General features: G+C 39.5%; 1 protein-coding gene across 16 annotated transcripts in view; it reads right to left on the bottom strand.

Moving 5' to 3' along the window:
- Window positions 1-21,916, bottom strand: part of CADPS2 (calcium dependent secretion activator 2) — a 577,723-nt gene that overhangs the window by 307,497 nt on the left and 248,310 nt on the right. For all 16 annotated transcript variants that reach the window (XM_027539120.1, XM_027539121.1, XM_027539127.1 and 13 more), the window contains one exon: window positions 20,276-20,397. In XM_027539120.1, the coding sequence (XP_027394921.1) occupies window positions 20,276-20,397 (122 nt within the window). The remainder of the gene's footprint in view (window positions 1-20,275; window positions 20,398-21,916) is intronic.

Genomic DNA, 21,916 nt, shown 5'->3' with positions numbered 1-21,916 from the left:
AAGCTGGATTTAGAAAAGGCAGAGCAACCAGAGATCAAATTGCCAACATCTGTTGAATCATTGAAAAAGCAAGAGAGTTCCAGAAAAACATCTACTTCTGCTTTAGTGACTATGCCAAAGCCTTTGACAGTGTGGATCACAACAAACTGTGGAAAATTCTGAAACAGATGGGAATACTGGACCAACTGACCTGCCTCTTGAGAAATCTGTATGTAGATCAAGAAGCACAGTTAGAACTGGACATGGAACAACAGACTGGTTCCAAATCAGGAAAGGAGTACGTCAAGGCTGTATATTGTCACTCTGCTTATTTAACTTATATATATATGCAGAGTATATCATGCAAAATGCTGGGCTGGATGGAGCACAAGCTGGAATCAAGACTGCCAGGAGAAATATCAATAATCTCAGATATGCAGATGACACCACCCTTATGGCAGAAAGTGAAGAAGAACTAAAGAGCCTTTTGATGAAAGTGAAAGAGGAGAGTGGAAACGTTGGCTTAAAACTCAATATTCTGAACACTAAGATTATGACATCCAGTCCCATCACTTCATGGCAAATAGATGGGGAAACAATGGAAACAGTGAGATACTATTTTTTTTTTTTGGCTCCAAAATCACTGCAGACAGTGACTGCAGCCATGAAATTAAAAGACGCTTGCTCCTTAGAAGAAAAGCTATGACCAACCTGGACAGCATACTACAAAGCAGAGAGATTACTTTGCTGACAAAGGTCCATTTAGTCAAAGCTATGTTGTCATGTATGGATGTGAGAGTTGGACCATGAAGGAAGCTAAGCACCAAAGAATTGATGCTTTTGAACGGTGGTATTGGAAAAGACTTCTGAGAGTCTCCTGTACTGCAAGGAGATCCAACCTGTCTATCCTCAAGGAAATCAGTCCTGAATATTCGTTGGAAGGACTGATGCTAAAGCTGAAACTCCAATCCTTTGGCTACCTGAAGCTAAGAACTGACTCAATGGAAAAGATCCTGATGCTGGGAAAGATTGAAGGCGGGAAGAGAGCGGGATGACAAGAAGATGAGATGATTAGATGGCATCACCGACTTGATGGATATGAGTTTGAGTAAGCTCCAAGACTGGCGATGGACAGGTAGGCCTGGCATGCTGCAGTCCATGCGGTCACAAAGAGTCAGACACAACTGAACTGAACATTTTATTGATGCTTTTATAATTATCTGATGCAAACAGCTGACTCATTGGAAAAGTCCCTGATGCTGGAAAAGACAGAAGGCAGGAGAAGAGGGCAACAGAGGATAAGACAGCTGGATGGCCACACTGATTCAATGGACATGAACTTGGGCGAACTCTGGGAAATGATGAGTGACAGAGAAGCCTGGTGTGTTGCAGTCCACAGGGTCATGAAGAGTCAAACATGACTGGGTGATTGAACAACAACATAATTAGCTGTTGTCCAGTCACCCAGTCACATCCAAATTTTTAAAATTATCTTTACCTACATATATATAAATATGTATATAAACTTTAATTTTCTCTGATCATAAAGCCATATACGCTGTGGGGGGAGAGAGAGGAAGGAGGGAACGAATGAATGTATTTCCTTCTGGAATATAACTCAACATTATAAAAGCCCACAGATTCATCAGTTCAGTTCAGTCGCTCAGTCGTGTCCAATTCTTTGTGACTCCATGGACTTTCAGTTCAGTTCAGTCTCTCAGTCGTGTCCAACTCTTTGCAACCCCATGAATCACAGCACGCCAGGCCTCCCTGTCCATCACCAACTCCCGGAGTTCACTCAGACTCACGTCCATCAAGTCGGTGATGCCATCCAGCCATCTCATCCTCTGTTGTCCCCTTCTCCTCCTGCCCCCAATCCCTCCCAGCATCAGAGTCTTTTCCAATGAGTCAGCTCTTCTCATGAGGTGGCCAAAGTACTGGAGTTTCAGCTTTAGCATCATTCCTTCCAAAGAAATCCCAGGGCTGATCTCCTTCAGAATGGACTGCTTGGATCTCCTTGCAGTCCAAGGGAGTCTCAAGAGTCTTCTCCAACACCACAGTTCAAAAGCATCAGTTCTTTGGCGCTCAGCTTTCTTCACAGTCCAACTCTCACATCCATACATGACCACTGGAAACACCATAGAATTAAAAGACACTTACTCCTTGGAAGAAAAGTTATGACCAACCTAGATAGCATATTACAAAGCAGAGACATTACTTTGCCAACAAAGGTCCGTCTAGTCAAGGCTATGGTGTTTCCAGTGGTCACAGATTCATAGTTAGCAGCAAAAAACTGAAAGCTTTTCCTCTAAGATTGAGAAGAAGATAAGGGCATCTACCACTTTTAATCAACATAATACTAGAAGTCCTATCCATAATAAAAATGAAAAAGGCAAGAAAAGTGAAAAGCATGAAAACCAGAAAGGAAAAAGTAAAACTGTTGACATATGACATAATCTCTTCAATAAATGTGCTGAGAAACCTAGATATCCATGTGCAGATGGTACATCTTATACCACACATAAACTCAACTAAAAATGGAGGAAAGACTTATAAACAAGACATAAAATCATAAAACTCCTAAAAGAAAACATAAGGGAAAGTCTCCTTGACATTAGTCTATGCAATGACTTCTTAGATATGACACTAAAAGCACAAGCTGCAAAAACGCAAAAATAGCCAAGGAGGACTGCATCAAATTAAAAGTATCTGCACAGCAAAGGAAATAATCAACAGACTGAAAAGGCAATCTATGCAATGGGAGGAAATATTTGCAAACTGTATCTCTGATAATGAGGCCATATCCAAAATATAAAGAACTTATATAACTCAATGGCAAAAGGAAAAAACCTGATCAGAAAATAGGCAAAGAACAGAAATAGTATTTCTCCAAAGAAGATATACAAATGGCTAACAGATATATGAAAAGATGCTCAACATCAGTAATCAGGAAAGTGCCATTCAAAACCACAATGAGATGTCACATTACACGTGTAAGGATGGCTATTATCTACATAACAAAAGAAAACAAGTGACTGTAAGGATATGAAAAAGCTGGAACCCTCCTAACACTGTTCATATATAAAAAAATGATGTCGTTGCATGGAGAACATTACTGAGGTTTGTCAAAAATTAACAGTAGATCAAGCAAATGATCCAGCAATCCCAGTTCTGAGTATATAGTCAGGGATATAAAATCTCCATCTTGAAGAGATATTTTTACTCCTATGTTCATTGCATTGGAAGGACTGATGCTGAAGCTCTAGTACTTTTGGACACCTGATGTGAAAAGCTGACTCATTGAGAAAGACCCTAATGCTGGGAAAGATTGAGGACAGGAGGAGAAGGACATGACTCAAAGGACATGAGCCTGTGCAAACTCTGGGAGATAGTGAAGGACAAGGGAAGCCTGGCGTGCTACAGTCCATGGGGTCCTAAAGAGTCAGACACGACTAACACATGTTCATGGCAGTATTATTCACAGTAGCCAACATAGGGAAACAAGTACCCATCTATAGAAAGAATATGTGTTATTCATACAACAGAATATTACACAGCCTTACAAAAGAAGGAAGTCCTGTCATTTGCAATAGCATGGAAATATTGAATGCTTGGAAGACATTACATCATTTTGGTATTTGGCAAAACTAATACAATTATGTAAAGTTTAAAAATAAAATAAAAAAAATAAATTGATATAGCCAAAAAAAAAAAAAAGACATTACGTTAAGTGAAATAAGCCAGACACAAAAAGACAAATAGTGTATTATCTCACTTATATGTGGAATCTTAAACAAAAAATCTAACTCATAATGACAGATAGAATGTTGGTTACCAACAGCCTGGGAGGTGGAGGAAAAGGAAAGATACTGATCAAAGGGTATGAATTTTGAGTTATGAAAGGTTCAAGTACAGCATGGTGACTAATAATAATGTGTATACTTGAAATTTCTTAAGACTAGATCAAGGGTTCTCACCACACTCACACACAAAGGTGACTATGGGAGGTGATGAATATGTGAAATGATTACCATAGTTAGATCAATTTAAAATGTTTGCACATAACAGGAATCACATTGGACATCTTAAATACATACAAAATTTGTCAAAAATAAAAATCAAAGTAAAATTCCTTCTAAATTTAGTTTATTACAATTACTATTCAAGTGATCCAAAAGAAGTATGACAAATGAATATTGATAAATATGAAAAGTAAAAATATTCATTAGAAATGCATGTCAATGAAATGGATAGAGCTATTTTTCCCATTATTTCATGTATATACAAATGATTGTAGCTTAATTCTACACTGAGACAGTTCAACATCAATTTTAACCCAAGTTTTCCTTCTTTCCTACAATTTCTAAGAAAATAAGTAGATGGGGCATTATTACAGCACTATCAATTTGTCCCCTTCATATTTGAATGTACAAAAATACAGTGATTGATAAGCAAAAACTATTTTTCAATCATCCAGCAGTTTAAAACTTGAATAAATCCATCAACTTTGTTGAAAGCAGAGAAATAGAAGACATCTAATTTGCAGGAGGATTTATTATATCATTGGTCAACTGTTTTCTCAAAACTACCAGGAACATTAATTTTTTTTGCTTTTTGAATGGTGATGTGGAGGTTTTCTACTCTAGGAAAAACATCATGGTAAGATTCAAGTTGGATGAGAGGTGAACCTTTCTTTTGTAAAGTTAAAGAAAGAAGTCTGAAAAGTGGGTTGAGAGAGAACTTGCACTTAGCAGGCTCTTCCCTGAAAAGAAGGGCTTCAGGGAGCAGTATTTATGAACTAGAAGAATCATATACCAATTCTGTTAAAGCTGAACTTGTGCCTCTGTATCCCTCGGCAAGTCCTCTTGTTTACCCAAGTGGTCCCTCATCTCAGGGTATCCAGGGTAACAAAGATCTGAAAGTGCTTTTGAATTCCAGCCTCAACATGGCACACAGAAGCAGAAGAACTGGTCCTTTAAAGGGTATATGTTTCCAAAGGAACTTCTAGATAAATGGGAGCTTGGGGTGTGAGAATGAGGACTGGATATCCTGTTAATCTGGGTAGGTGCTGGCTCAAGAGTCTTACTCTGATACCTACTGAGAGACTGTATTTTTTAAAATAATCTAAGTAGTAGAGAAAACATTTTAATTAGATTACAGACCACAAATGGGCCATATTATCTGTGGCTGGTGCTAGACAAGAACCAGGAGGTATCATATACAGCCTTTGTATTGAAGGAACTTCCATTTTATTAAAGGTAAAGCGGAAGTCACTCAGTCGTCTCCAACTCTTTGTGACCCCACGGACTGCAGCCCTGCCCCAGGCTCCTCTGTCTGTGGGATTCTCCATACAAGAATACTGGAGTACGGGTAGCCATTCCCTTCGCCAGGGGATCTTCCTGACCCAGGGATCAAACCTAGGTCTCCAATTTACTGTGTTGACCTAAAAGTTCATTTGGGTTTTTTCATTAACATCTTATGGAGAAAGCTGAATGAAATTTTGTTGTTGTCCAGTCACTAAATTGTGTCTGATTCTTGATCCCATGGACTGCAGCACGCCAGGCTGCTCTGCTGCTGCTGCTAAGTCGCTTCAGTCGTGTCCGACTCTGTGCGACCCCATAGACGGCAGCCCAACAGGCTCCCCCATCCCTGGGATTCTCCAGGCAAGAACACTGGAATGGGTTGCCATTTCCTTCTCCAATGCATGAAAGTGAAAAGTGAAAGTGAAGTCGCTCAGTCGTGTCTGACTCTAGTGACACCATGGACTGCAGCCTACCAGGCTCCTCCATCCATGGGATTTTCCAGGCAAGAGTACTGGAGTGGGTTGCCACTGCCTTCTCCGGCCAGGCTGCTCTATCCTCTACTAACTCCCGGAGTTTGCTCAGATTCATGTCCATTGAGTTGGTGATGCTATCTAACCATCTCATCCACTGCCACCCTCTTTCTCCCTTCAGGCCAACCCAATATGTGAGCCATCTGCTGAGAAAACTAGATTCAAGCAGGAAGAGGACTTGTGGGTAACATTATTAAAGCAATGGCTCAGGGGAAGAGGAAAGAAGGTGGCTACAGAATGCATTATTCTAGAAAAGAAGAGCGTGAGGTCAGAAGTTCTGGGCAGCAGGGGGTGTTTCTCCAAGGAACTGCACCAGAGAAAGGTTAAATGTGGACATTTTCCATGATAGAAGGCATCTACTAACCAAGAGAGGACCACAGAGAGCGCTTGTATATTAATACAATGGCATTTTGCCCCTTCACCTCTTCCCTCCTCCAGCCTACCCAAAATTGGTAGAAAAGAACATACGAGCAGGCAAAAACAAAATGCAAGTGAGGAACAGACAACAGTACCCTTTCCCCAGGACGGGTTTCTGGGCATGCTGGGAGGAAAGAAAGGAAAAGAATGTGACAGTGAAAGCGTTAGTCGTTCAGTCATGTCTGACTCTTTGTGATCCCATGTTCTGTAGCCCACCAGGTTCCTCTGTGAATGGAATTCTCCAGGCAAGAATACTGGAGTGGGTAGCCATTTACCTCTTCAGGGCATCTTTCTGACCTAGGGATTGAACCCGGGTCCCTGCATTGCAGGCAGATGCTTTACCATCTGAGCCACTGGGAAGCCACCAAGGGAAATCTTACCCTTTTGAAATGGGTAGGTTTTGATTTAAAGTGATAGGGAAATTTGAACACCTAAACATGTTATTTGACACCTGAAAAGTGGTTCAGAGTGTAAAGCATCTGCTTGCAATGCAGGAGACCCAGGTTTCATCTCTGGGTTGGCAAGATACCCTGGAGAAGAAAATGACAACCCACTCCAGTATTCTTGCCTGGAGAATTCCATGGACAGAGGAGCCTGGTGGGCTACAAGCCCATGGGGTTGCAAAAAGCTGGACACAATCAAGCAACTAACACTCTCACTTTCAAACATGTTATTGGATGGGCAGCAAAGCTCTGGTTTCTGCTAAGATCTCTCCCACTAGAACAGGAGGGTATTTCTGGAGCACATCTGAGAGCAGTACCATGAGAAAAGTTGTTTGCTACTTACACTCTGTGAAATGTTTTCCACTCAATAAATTGGCTACGTAGATCAAATAATGATGAAAATAGCTCCAAAACATTTCTCTGGAACAAAGTCAAGGATTATAAGGGAACGTCAGGGGCTTCCCTGATAGCTCATTTGGTAAAGAATCTGCCTGCAATGCAGGAGACCCCAGTTCGATTCCTGGGTCAGGAAGATCCACTGGAGAAGAGATAGGCTACCCACTCCAGTATTCTTGGGCTTTCCTTGAGGTTCAGCTGGTAAAAAAAAAATCCACCTGCAATGCAGGAGACCTGGGTTCCATCCCTGGGTTGGGAAGATCCCCCAGAGAAGGGAAAGACTACTCACTCCAGTATTCTGGCTTAGAGAATTCCACAGACTGTGTAGTCCATGGGGTCTCAGAGAGTTGGACATGACTGAGCAACTTTCACTTTCTTTTCATTTTACTTACAAACTGTAAATCCCTCCTTGAGATGTTGAGACTCATAGATACACACTTTCTCCCGAGCTCTCTCAATGCTGTTTTCCATTAGTGCTTTTCACCAAGCATCTGGAATCTTAATCCATCATGCTTTCCCTCTAATTCAGATGCCACCAATGATCAGAATCCACACATTAGCTTCTTTTACTTCCAAATAATCTCTCAATGAATGTAATTTCTGTATTTGGCCAATGTCTGTCTCTTTAGGCTTCATTTTCTTCTGCACCAGTAGCATGAGTTTGACAAAAATGTTATTTCTGGCAAATTTATTTAAGAGGAGAGAATATCGTATTTTTAAAGATGAAAATGAGAAAAATGAAATGTGTGTGGTTTGTGTTTTCCTTTTGATGCATTAAGAATAGGCATATTTTTGACAGATGATTTTAAAATGTAGTATATTCTATCTTTCATGAGCAAGAGTAGCTGGATAAAGAATAACACTTCAAAACTAATTTTGGCCTTAGTAGATACTAAAATGGAAACAACTATGTTTTTTTGAAAAAATATGGTTACCTTTCTCTTGGTTTATTTTTATTTAATCTCTCTTAAACATGTGTCCCAGTAGCTTGTCATTCTGTTAAGCTTCCCATAAGTGGCAATAATCTTTCAATAGTTTGACAGATTATTAGAATTCTGGTTCAGAATTTAAAGTTTCCAGAAGCAAGTACTAAAGTCTGCGTTTCCCATCATTTCCATGAGGTAGAAGAATGTTCTGTTCCAATAAGCATAAATATATTTGTCTAATGACACAACTCAATAGCTTTTCTTACTGTTCCTTGCCTTTCTATTTTATTATTTGCTTTGATGGGGGTCAGGGACAGAGACCTATTAACCTTCAAGTGTCTTTAATAAGAGAGTACCACTGGATGAGAGAGAGAGAGGGTATCGCAAAAAACAGTGCAATTTCCTAGGATCTTTTCTGTGTGTGGCAAGAACATTTAACAAGAGATCTACCCCTTAAAGAACTTTTAGGAGAACAATACAGTATTGTTAACTATGGGTACAACTACAGACAGCAAATCTCTTGAATTTTAGTCACCTTGCATATTTGAAACATTATACTGGTTGCATTGGAGAAGGAAAAGGCAACCCACTCCAGTACTCTTGCTTGGAGAATCCCATAGACAGAGGAGCCTGGTGGGCTACAGTCCATGGGGTCACAAAGAGGTGGACATGACTGAAGTGACTTAGCATGCACTCCTTGAAAAGTAACTTCCCATTCCCAGCTCCCAGAAGTTCCTGATTTGTTTTTTTAAAATGAATTTCCTTGCATTTATTTCCCCAGAACCAAGATCTACCTTGGCCTTCCATAGGGTACCATTAGCTCTTATGTTTTACGCACTCGAAGAATGCTCATTGTCTGTAGGGCAAGTGTGTAAGTGTGCAAAGATCACCACATATGAAGAGATTGGTGACCACTACATGACAAGAAGAAGTCACTCCCTGTCCCTTCCAGCATCAGCCTGTTGTCTGACTATCTCTCTACTTCCATTCAGATGGTATCATTAAGGGTATGGGCTAAAACTGAAATAATGAAATATCTCAAAATGGTAAAAAGCTATAAAAGTGGAGCAACAATGCTAGAGAACCAAACTTTCCCAGGTTCACTGAGAGACTATGAAACGACGAATTTTCTCGACTGACGATACCATTTGTCTACATTCCCCTCATCTCTATTAAAAAAGAAAACAAAGGTACAAATAAAGCTTCAATAGATGACTACCACTCTTCACGAATCAGACTTGTCTATAAACATCGTTTTTATTAGATCCCAGGTTCTATATTCTAAGTTATGTACCAACCTCACACGCTGTTTTCTACCTAATTGCTGGCAGGAAATCTGAATTATAGGAATGAAATAGGCAATGGCTAGAAATCCTGATTACATTTATTGGGAATATGGACTAAATAAGGCACTTTACTATCAGACAGAAGGATGAATCGATCTCCAACAAAGCACAAATTGTTAAACAGTAAAATTTAGAAAAATTGTCCAAGGCATAATTCACTATTATGATGGAGGAGATGAATCCGTTTCCTGTTGAGTAAGATGAATTCAAGATAAAAGTAACCACATTGCTGAAAAGCTGCAGTTGGTCAGCATTTAGGAGATACATCTTTAAGGAAATTTGTGCTAGGAACAATAATAAACACATCCTTTAGTTCTTACAAATTAACTCAGAATTCATGAGGAAATGCGCATAAGATATTTCCGCCAAATTTCCCTGTGGTAAGAGTAATAAAAAGGACTGTCCGTGCATTAAGTCGCTTTAGTCGTGTCTAATTCTTTGCAACCCTGTGGACTGTAGCCCACCAGGCTCACCTTTCCATGGGATTCTCCAGGTAGGAATACTGGAGTGGGTTGCTATTTCCTCCTCTAGGAAATCCTCCTGATTCAGGGACTAAACCTGGGATATAGGTTAAATCTCCTGCAATGGCAGGTTGGATGTTTACCACTAGTGCCACCTGGGAAGCCCCCAAGAAAATAGTATTGAAGGCTTACTGTAATATTTTCTAACTCACAAATATTTTAATTCATTTAAAGTGTCCATGTGTAATTTTCCTAGTATAGCATCTCTTTATGAATACATTCTGAATTTATTAGAAATTAAATAGGAAGCATTTTTTGAAAATTTTACTATTTGTGACACAAGTTATTGTTAAAATAACTATATAAAAATTAACTCATTTCATTGAACAAATATTTAAGTATCAAATTAACTCATTTCATTGAACAAATATTTAAGTATCAATTAAATACACTTTGTAGAGATTATGCCAAGAGAAAAAAGAGCCAGATACAAAAGACTATATTTTACATATCATTTATATGAAATGTTCATAAAAAAATTATAGAGCTAGAAAGCATATGAGTGGTTTCCTGGAACTGAGTAAGACTGCAAATGGGAATGAAGCAATTTTGTGAAATAATGTGTTCTGAAACTGAATTGTGATGATAGCACAAGTGTATAAATATATTAAAAATCATCTAAATTTCAATAAAAGAAGAGCCACCAGGGAAGTTTTATATATAAATTATACATCAGTAAAACTTGAAGAAAAAAAAAGATTCTTTAAAAACATCATGGTATTGAGCTTCTAAGGGCCTTTGCACTCCCTTAAGAACTCATGGAGTGCTAGAGTAGGGTAGTGTTTATGAACCCTCCAAATTAATATGCTAACACCCTAATCCCCAATGTGATTTTACTTGGAGGCAGGGCCTCTGGGAGGTAATTGGGCTCAGATGAGGTCATGTGGGGAGAGACCCATGAAAATATGGCTGTCCTTTAAGAGGATGAAGAGAAGTGAGATGGTTCTCTTCACTATGTGAAGACACAGCAAGAAGGCAGCCTTCTGTAAAGCAGGTTTTCACCAAGAACCTAACCTAGCAGGGCTCATGGTTCATTATGTAATCAGAATTAGTAATCACAAAAGACCTACAAACAAAAATCCAACCCCTGATGGTACCATTGGTAATTCTACCAAACACATAAATGATAATTAATACCAATTTTTCATACCCTTCCAAGAAGTTTTTATGAGGCCAATATAACCCAGACAGAAGTCACCAGGAATGGGTACTACAGACCAATTTCTTATGAACATAGATTTAAAAAATCCTTAACAAGATACTAGAACACTTAATCCAGTAACAAAAAGAATTACATATCATGACCAAGTGGCAATTACATCAGAAATGCAAGGTTGGTTTAACACCCCCAATACCATATAATGCAATGTACCATACTGATAGAATAAAAGGCAAATACCACATGATCATCTCAACAGAAGCAAAGAAGACAACTGACAAAGTCCAATACTCTTTCATGGAAAAAAAATCCACTCAAACTAGCAATAGAAGAGAGTTTCCTCAAACAGATAAGGGGTATCTATTAAAAAGGCACAGCTAACATCATGTTTAATGATGAAAGACTATGCTTTTCCCCTATAATCAACAATAAAAGAATGTACATTCTTGCCACTTCTATCTAACATTGTACTGAAGGAGCTAGGGCAATTATGCAAAAAATTAAAAAGAATTCAGATTGGACAATAAGAAGTAAAAGAATCATTATTTGCAAATGTCATGTTAAATAGAGAAAAGTCTAATAAATCCAGTAAAAATCATTAGAATAAACAAGTTCAGTAAGGGTACATTATATGGAAGTAATATATAAAAATCAACTGTATTTCTATACACTTGCAATAAATAATCCAAAAATAAATTTAAATGAACAATTCCATTAATAATGACATCAAAAAGAATAAAATACTAGAAATAAACTTAACCAAAGAAGTAAAAAACATATCTTGAAAACTACAAAACACTGGAAAAAAATTATAGATTCAGAAATGCAAAGACATCCCATGTTCCTCAGTAGGAAGACTTAATATTGTTAAGATGGCAATACGCTCCAAATTGACCCCAGGTCCATTACGATTCCTATCTGAAACTTAGCTGGTGATATTTACAAAGTTTTTGCAGAAATTGACAGTGATCCTAAAACTAATATGCAAAATCAGAATAGCCAAAACAATCCTGAAAAAGAATGTATTTGGAAGACACACGCCCTTGATTTTAAAACTTAATACAAAGCGATGGAAAACAAGATAATGTGGTACTAGCATAAGAATAAACATAAAGATGTATCATTAGAATACTTTTGAGGTGTTGGGACAATTGGATTGTCATACACAAGAGAAGGAAGTTATACCCTACATGAAAAGTGAAGTAGCTCAGTTGTGTCCGACTCTTTGCGACCCCATGGACTGTAACCTACCAGGCTCCTCCCTCCATGGGATTCTCCAGGCAAGACTATTGGAGTGGGTTGCCACTTCCTTCTCCAGGGGATCTTCCCAACCCAGGGATCAAACTTTGGTCTCCCGCATTGCAGGCAGATGCTTTAAACTCTGAGCCACCAGGGAAGCCCTACATACCCTACATACTACGTACCAAAATTAGCTTAAAATGGATCAATGACCTAAATATAAAAGCTGAAATCATGAGAGTGTAGGCAAAAAAACACAGGAATAAATAAATGTATGTGACCTTGGATTTGGCACTAGATTCTAAGATACAACACCAAAAGCACAAGCAACAAAAACTAGATAAAACTTATGCTTCAAAAGATTTTTACCAACAAAGTAAAAAGACAATGCATGAATGGAAGAAAACATTTGCAAATCATATATATATGTGTGTGTGTATATATACGTATATATATATACGTATATATATATGTTTATATATATATAAAGGGTCTAGTATCTCAGTGATCAGTGCAAAGAAATAGAGGAAAACAGTAGAATGAGAAAGACTAGATATCTCTTCAAGAAAATTAGAGACACCAAGGGAACATTTCAGGCAAAGATGGGCTCAATAAAAGACAGAAATGGTAGGGACCTAACAGAAGCAGAAGATATTAAGAAGAGGTGGCAAGAATACACAGAAGAACTGTACAAAAAAGATCTTCTTGACTCAGATAATCACAACGGTGTGATCACTCACCTAGAGCCAGACATCCTGGAATGTGACATCAAGTAGACCTTAGGAAAAGCATCACTATGAACAAAGCAAATGGAGGGGATGGAATTACAGTTGAGCTATTTCAAATCCTAAAAGCTGATGCTGTGAAAGTGCTGCACTCAATATGCCAGCACATTTGGAAAACTCAGCAGTGGCCACAGGACTGGAAAAGGTCAGTTTTCATTCCAAACCCTAAGAAAGGCAATGCTAAAGAATGCTCAAACTACCACACAATTGGACTCATCTCACATGCTAGCAAAGTAATGTTCAATATTCTCCAAGCCAGGAGAAGCCTCTTGAGAGTATTGTGGACTGCAAGGAGATCCAACTAGGCCATCCTAAAGGACATCAGTCCTGGGTGTTCACTGGAAGGACTGATGTTGAAGCTGAAACTCCAATATGTTGGCCACCTGATGAGAACAGCTGACTCATTTGAAAAGAAACTGATGCTGGGAAAGATTGAGGGCAGGAGGAGAAGGGGACGACAGAGGACGAGATGGTTGGATGGCATCACTGACTCGATGGATATGGGTTTGGGTGAACTCCAGGATTTGGTGATGGACAGGGAGGCCTGGCGTGTTGCGGTACATGGGATCACAAAGAGTCGGACATGACTGAGCGATTGAACTGAACTGAGGCTTCAACAGTACGTGAACCGTGAACCTCCAGATGTTCAAGCTGGAATTAGAAAAGGCAGAGGAACCAGGGATCAAACTGCCAACATCTGCTGGATCATCGAAGAAGCAACAGAGTTCCAGAAAAACATCTATTTCTGCTTTATTGACTATGCCAAAGCCTTTGACTGTGTGGATCACAAACTGGAAATTCCTCAAGAGATGGGAATACCAGATCACCTGACCTGCCGCTTGAGAAGTCTGTATGCAGGTCAAGAAGCAACAGTTAAAACTTGACATGGAACAACAAACTGGTTCCAAATATGAAAAGGAGTACGTCAAGGCTGTATACTGTCACCATTCTTATTTAAATTATATGAAGAGTACACTGTGAGTAACGCTGGGCTGCATGAAGCACAAGCTGGAAATAAGACTGCCAGGAGAAATATCAATAAACTCCGATATGCAGATGACACCACCCTTATGGCAGAAAGTGAAGAACTAAAGAGCCTCTTGATGAAAGTGAAAGAGGAGAGTGAAAAAGTTGGCATAAAGTTCAACATTCAGAAAACAAAGATCATGGCATCCAGTCTCATCACTTCATGGCAATAGATGAAGAAATAGTGGGAACAGTGGCAGACTTTATTTTCTTGGGCTCCAAAATCACTGCAGATGGTGACTGAAGCTATGAAATAAAAAGATGCTTACTCCTTGGAAGAAAAGTTATGACCAACCTAGACAGCAATATTAAAGAGCAGAGACATTACTTTGCCAACAAAAGTCCATCTAGTCAAGGCTATGTTTTTCTAGTAGTCATGTATGGATGTGAGAGTTGGACAATAAAGAAAGCTGAGTGCAGAAGAATTGATGCTTTTGAACTGAGGTGTTGGAGAAGACTCTTGAGACTCCCTTTGGACTGCAAGGAGATCCAACCAGTCCATCTTAAAGGAAATCAGTCCTGAATATTCATTGGAAGGACTGATGTTGAAGCTGAAACTCCAATCCTTTGGCCACCTGATGCGAAGAGCTGACTCATTTGAAAAGACCGTGATGCTGGGAAAGATTGAAGGCAGGAGCAGAAGGGGACGACAGAGGATGAGATGGTTGGATGGCATCATTGACCCAATGGACATGAGTTTGCTTAAACTCCGAGAGTTGCTGATGGACAGGGAGGCCTCACGTGCTGCAGTCCATGGGGACATGACTGAGCGACTGAACTGACTGAATTGAACTAATCTAGTATATAAATAGCTCTTTCAAGTTAATAACCAAAGGGCAAACAACTCAAAAAATAGCCAAGAATTTGAATAGACATTTCTTTCTCTAAAGATGGCTAATACAAGATATGAAAAGATGCTCAAGATCATTAATCATTCAGTTCAGTTTAGTCGCTCAGTCGTGTCTGACTCTTTGTGACCTCATGAATCACAGCATGCCAGGCCTCCCTGTCCATTACCAACTCCCAGATTTCACCCAAACTCATATGCATCGAGTTGGTGATGCCATCCAGCCATCTCATCCTCTGTCGTCCCCTTCTCCTCCTGCCCCCAATCCCTCCCAGCAACAGGGTCTTTTCCAATGAGTCAAGTCTTCACATGAGGTGGCCAAAGTATTGGAGTTTCAGCTTTAGCATCAGTCCTTCCAAAGAACACCCAGGATTGGTCTCCTTTAGGATGGACTGGTTGGATCTCCTTGCAATTCAAGGGACTCTTGAGAGTCTTCTCCAGCACCACAGTCCAAAAGCATCAATTCTTCAGCACTCAGCTTTCTTCACAGTCCAACTCTCATCAGAGAAGAGCAAATCAAAACCACAAAGTACTACTTAACTCTTACTAGGACCGCTATATACTTATATTTTTAAAAGGCCAAACAACAAGCACTGGTGAGCATATGAAAAAATTTAACTCTTCATTGCTGGTGGGAAAGTAAAATGGTACACTGTGAATAGGCATTTTGATGGATCATCAAAAACCTGAATGATATATCATTCAGCAATTCCATTCCTGGCTATATATACCCAAAAGAACTGAAAACAGGAACTCCAGTGGATATTTGTATACCAGATTTACTTGAAGCATTAGCCACAGTAGCCAAAAGGTAGAAACAACACAAGTGTCATTAGCCTACATGGATAAACTAAATTTGGCATATACATACAATGGAATACCATTCATCCATAGAAAGGAATGAAGTCCTGACACATGCCACAAGATGGATGAACACTGAAAAACATGCTAAGTGAAAGAAGCCAGTCACAAAAGAACACATATTATATGACATTTACATGAAATGTCCTGAACAGGCGAATCTATAGAGACAGAAAGCCAGTAAGTAGTTGGTTGGGCTGAGGTGATTTGAGGTTGATATGTAAAAGTAAAGGGTTTCTTGGGACTACCTTGGTGGTCCAATGGTTAAGACCTCAAGTCTCCACTGCAGGAGGCATGGGTTCAATCCCTAGTAGTGGAACTGGAAAAGGTCAGTTTTCATTCCATTCCCAAAGAAAGGAAAGGCCAAAGAATGTTCAAACTATTGCACAGTTGCACTAATCCCACATGCTAGCAAAGTAATGCTCAAAATTCTCCAAGCCAGGCTTCAACAGTATGTGAACCATGAACTTCCAGATGTTCAAGCTGGATTTAGAAAAGACAGAGGAACCAGAGATCAAATTGCCAACACCCGTTGTATCATCGAAAAAGCACAAGAGTTCCAGACAAACGTCTATTTTTGCTTTAGTGACTAAGCTAAAGCCTTTGACTGTGTGGATCACAATAAACTGTGGAAACTTCTGAAAGTGATGGGAATACCACAGCACCTCACCTGCTTCCTGAGAAATCTGTATGCAGGTCAGGAAGCAACAGTTAGAACTGGACATGGAACAACAGACTGGTTCCAAATTGCTAAAGGAATGAGCCAAGGCTGTATTGTCAACCTGCTTATTTAACTTATATGCAGAGTACATCATGCAAAATGCCAGGCTGGCTGAAGCACAAGCTGGAATCAAGATTGCCAGGAGAAATATCAATAACCTCAGATAAACAGGTGATACCACCCTTGTGGCAGAGAGTGAAGAACTAAAGAGCCTCTTGATGAAAGTGAAAGAGGAGAGTGAAAAAGCTGGCTCAAAACTCAGCATTCAGAAGACTAAGATCATGACATCAGGTCCCATCACTGGATGGCAAATAGGGCAAACAGTGGACACGGTGAGACTTTATTTTTTGGGCTCCAAAATCACTGCAGACAGTGACTGAAGTGAAGTCAAGTGAAGTCACTCAGTCGTGTCTGACTCTTTGTGACCCCATGGAGTGTAGCCTGCCAGGCTCCTCTGTCCATGGGATTCTCCAGGCAAGAATACTGGAGTGGGTTACCATTTCCTTCTCCAGGGGATCTTCCCCACCCAGGGATTGAACCCAGGTCTCCCGCATTGGAGGCAGACGTTTTAACCTCTGAGCCACCAGGGAACAGCCGTGTAATTAAAAGACACTTGCTTCTTGGAAGAAAAACTATGACCAACATAGACTGCATATTGAAAAGCAGAGACTTTGCCAACAACAGTCTGTCCAGTCTAAGCTATGGTTTTATCAGTCGTCATGTGTGGATGTGAGTTCAGTTCAGTTCAGTCACTCAGTCATGTCCGACTCTCTGTGACCCATGGAGTGCAGCATTCCAGGCCTCCCTGTCCATCAGCAACTTCCAGAGTTTACTCAAACTCATGTCCACTGAGTCAGTGATGCTATCCAACCATCTCATCCTCTGTTGTCCCGTTCTCCTTTATAGTCCAACTCTCACCTCCTTACATGACTACTGGAAAAACCGTAGCCTTGACTAGATGGACCTCTGTTGGCAAAGTAATGTCTCTGCTTTTTAATATGCTGTCTAGGCTGGTCATAACTTTCCTGCCAAGGAGTAACAGTCTTTTAATTTTTGGCTGCATTCACCATCTGCAATGATTTTGGAGACCAAAAAAAATGTATGTGAGAGTTGGATCATAAAGTAAGATGAGCATGGAAGAATTGATGCTTTTGAACTGTGGTGTTGGAAAAGACTCTTGAGAGTCCCTTGGACTGCAAGGAGATCCAACCAGTCCATCCTAAAGGAAATCAGTCCTGAATATTCATTGGAAGGACTGATTCTGAAGCTGAAACTCCAATCCTTTGGCCACCTGATTCGAAGAACTGACTCACTGGAAAAGACCCTTATGCTGGGAAAGATCGCAGGCAGGAGGCAAAAGGGATGAAAGAGAATGAGACGGTTGGATGGCATCATCGACTCGATGGACGTGAGCTTGAATAAGCTCCAGGAGTTGCTGATGGACAGAGAAGCCTGGTGTGCTGCAGTCCATGGGGTTGCAAAGAGTTGGACAGAACTGAGTGAATGAACTGAAGGGGAACTAAGATCTAACTGGCCACATGGTATGGTCAAGTAATAAAAAATAAATAAAGCTTTTAAAAAAAAGATTTTCTTTTCGAGGTGATGAGTATGCTTTAAAATTGACAGTGGTTGCATAACACTGTGAATACAGTTAAACAGCTAATATTTTAAAACAAATACCAAACCTCTCTCTTGACTCCATATGCCCTCCTAGAAATGGTTCCAATCTCCCTTTCCATCTCAAATAGCCTCTTCCTGAGAGGTTTTAACCTCTTAAAAAGCTGTTTATCCTCCTTATTTTCACTTCATTGTCATATTATAAATCAATTCTATTTGGCTGCAGGAATAAACACAACACCCTTTAATATTTACTGTGACAAGGCATAAAAGTAAGCTCAGGCACACAAATTGGTAAATTCTGGCTGAGTGTCTACTAGGTACTAGGACATAAGACTGATAGGACAAGAGTTCTGTTCAAAGGGAGAGAGCAGCGACTTTCCTGGTGGTCCAGTGGCTAAGACTCCACACACCCAGTGCAGGGGGCTTGGATTCTATCCCTGCTTGGGGAACTACACTCCACATGCAACAACTAGTAGTTTGCGTGCTGCTGCTGCTGCTGCTGCTAAGTTGCTTCAGTCATGTCCGACTCTGTGCAACCCCATAGACGGCAGCCCACCAGGCTCCCCCGTCCCTGGGATTCTCCAGGCAAGAACACTGGAGTGGGGTGCCATTTCCTTCTCCAATGCATGAAAGTGAAAAGTGAAAGTGAAGTCACTCAGTCATGTCCGACTCTTTGAGACCCCATGGACTGCAGCCTACCGGGCTCCTCTGCCCATGGGAATAGTTTGCGTGCTGCAACTTAAAAAAAAAAAAAAATATATATATATATATATCCATCCTGCACGCTGCAGTGAAGATCGAAGATCCTTATGTGCCTCAACCAAGGCCTGGTGCAGCCAAATAAGTTTTTTTTCCCCCAAAAAAGACAGAGGAAGGGAAACAATACAAAATACACAGATGAGAAACCATTAATTTAAAAATTATAAAGTGATGAGTCAGAAAATATCCACTTAGCAATGGGTTATCTAAAGGAATGAATTGTGCTCAGCAAATGATTATTTCTCAATACTAAAGATCAGCTTTAAAAAGATAAGAGGCAAAGTCACTGCAGGCAGAGGAAAAAGCAAGTGCCATGACGAGAGAAGGTTGAGAGGTAAGAGGAACTTCATGAGGTCCAGGGAGGTGGAAGAGTGACTGACCAGAGGAACAGAGGGGTAAGGTGAGGTCCCAGAGGTAAGGTGAGACTGGCCAGGGGTACACCTGTAGGGTTTTGTAAGGCAAGATGAGAAGTTTCAGCTTGCTTCTTCTCAACCCTGTAACAGTCTGTGCACATCTGTTCTGTTACTCGTAATCCTCTGCGTACCTCCTTTGACTCCCTCTGCTCTAAGAAAAATCAAAGTTTCCTATTCATCTCTGTCTATCCAGTGCCTAGCCAGTGATTAGCCAGAAGCTCAGAAGGTGAGGTTTCCTGAATGAAGACTCCACATATGGACACCATAATAAGGCAAAAATGCCAAGTCCTGTAAAGAAATTCTGAATGAAATTTAAATAGAATAAAAAAAGTGTTATTGAAAGGCAGTGTGCAGATTAAGGCCAGGGGATCTTCATTTGAATTCTTTTGGCCAACGTAAGGTTATTTCTACCAGAGGTTGTGATGTGTTGCAAGTTTGAAATCAGTTAAACAGAACATCTTCCAAACTTAATTACACTCATTCCCAGCATCTGAAACATAAAACTGCCAGCAGTGAACAGCATTAGCATCTCCAGTGACTGCTCGGTAGTCATGAACTGGTTCTCTAACTCAAGCCTACTCACTGGAGCATCCCAAGACATCACCCACTACATCTACCTCAGCACCGCCACTGAAATGGAAAAGCTATAGATTATATTATATTACTAGTAACTGAAATAGAACTACCTTTTAAATAACACATGATAACACATGCTTTCCTTACGAATGACTGACAAACATTTAATTGCCTAATAATTAGTTTCACATATGCATACTGGATTTTCTGTTTGCACTACACAGGGGATTCTGCTATAGCTCTAATTACAGCCTCATTATTCAGAAAGGCACACACTGATTGTAACACAGTTGAGACAAAGGTAGCCAAGTAACAGTTTCAGAGTGCAAAACCACACAATTCTGCAAATCGATAAGGCACGTTTCTTTGGGAGGGAAAGAAAACACATTCTTTTCCCAGCGGGCTTACTGTGGCCTTGAGGCTTCCGCCTGGTCTGTCTGCAGTTTCTCTCCTCCTTCCACTTCCATTGTACAGTAAACAACTCGATTGGGAGCGACTGACCTCAAACCTTGCACTTCCATTATGACAATCTAAAGACAAGAAAAATGTTTCACAGATTTGTCAAATTGAAACATTTAGCAACAGAGACAGCAGCATGAACTACAATTAGAGAGACCAATTGATATAATTATCTGACAATCTCAATGGTATTTTATCTTCTTTATAATCCATCTTTATTCATGGGACGGTATAGTACATAACGTTTTGAAAAAGTCAGGTATCTGAAGATGCATCTCCTACCAGCAATTAAGTTAAAGTCTCTAGATATGAGCCACAATGAAGTGAGATAAACACTCAGATCCTACAAAACAATTTTGGCAGGTCTGCATGAGGTAAGGCAGAATGATGAAAATGCAGTAAATATGTTACAAGAATACAGGTTGAATTCCATATAAGGTGACTGCTAGGCATTGTCACCATCACACCAATTCACAGATAATCAATACATGGCATCAGAAAATGTCCATACTCATTTATATGACTATCAGCATTTACAAAAGAATTTTCTTTATGGCCAACGTATATCTTATGAAAATATAAAAAATATAACTTGCCAAGAATATCTTACTATTAACCAGACAAGGGAAACTATTTTCCCAATCCATTAATTTGATAAAGTCTACTGGAAAAGAGTAGAAAGACTGATATTAGCTTATATATTCATAACTCCTGGGGAGAAGGAAAACATACTTTTCAAGTGTGCTTTTTATCTTTGTATAAAAGGCTGCCAATCTTAAAATATTGTAACCTAACATTCTCACTGGATATACATATAAAATATGAATACTGCTGAATATTATTTACTATAGCCTTTTAAAAATATTTGCATCATTAATTTTCCTAAATTTTCAACATCCATAAAATATATTCAATGGCATTCATTGAATATATTTATTCAATAAAAAATACATATATTTTATTGATCTCCTGTTGTATATGTACAAACAAGATTAACAGCATTCATGCCATGTAGCTACCAAAATATCCACTAAAAATGAATGTATCATTTACTGATTTTTTAAATACATTACTAAATCAGTATACCTTTTGTAGAGTTATGATATGAACCTTGAGGCAAAAAGTCTCAAAGAAACAAATCATCTTAATAGAACTTTTTTTCCTTTTAGTTCTGGTACAAGATTTTTTTGTAAATACAAATACCTACTGTTTTGTTTTTCCATAAAAAACATATTGGGAAACTGATCACCAAAAATACAAGTCAAATTCAGAAGCATTTTCTTCCCTCAGCCATGGCTTTTATCATTTTGTCATACGGAAATGCATACCAACATATGAATAAAAATAAACACAATGAAAACAGACTGTGAGAATGAATAGATAATAGTAACAGTGTTCACAGCTGCTCTAACACTCAAGGAAGCTGAGGTGAAGTACTAAACATGAAACAGAATTGAGTACACTAGATAAATCTAGAAATCTCGATGGCACGAGTTCACATTGTATCTGTCCTGCATTTCTTTCCTTTGTGTGTTTAATAGCTAGAGTGCAAGAGAGAACAAAGGAAGCATCTGCTTACCATTATTTCCG

Source organism: Bos indicus x Bos taurus, chromosome 4, assembly GCF_003369695.1.
Source record: "Bos indicus x Bos taurus breed Angus x Brahman F1 hybrid chromosome 4, Bos_hybrid_MaternalHap_v2.0, whole genome shotgun sequence".
Classification (NCBI taxonomy): domain Eukaryota; kingdom Metazoa; phylum Chordata; class Mammalia; order Artiodactyla; family Bovidae; genus Bos; species Bos indicus x Bos taurus.
This window is presented reverse-complemented; position numbering and strand designations above follow the sequence as displayed.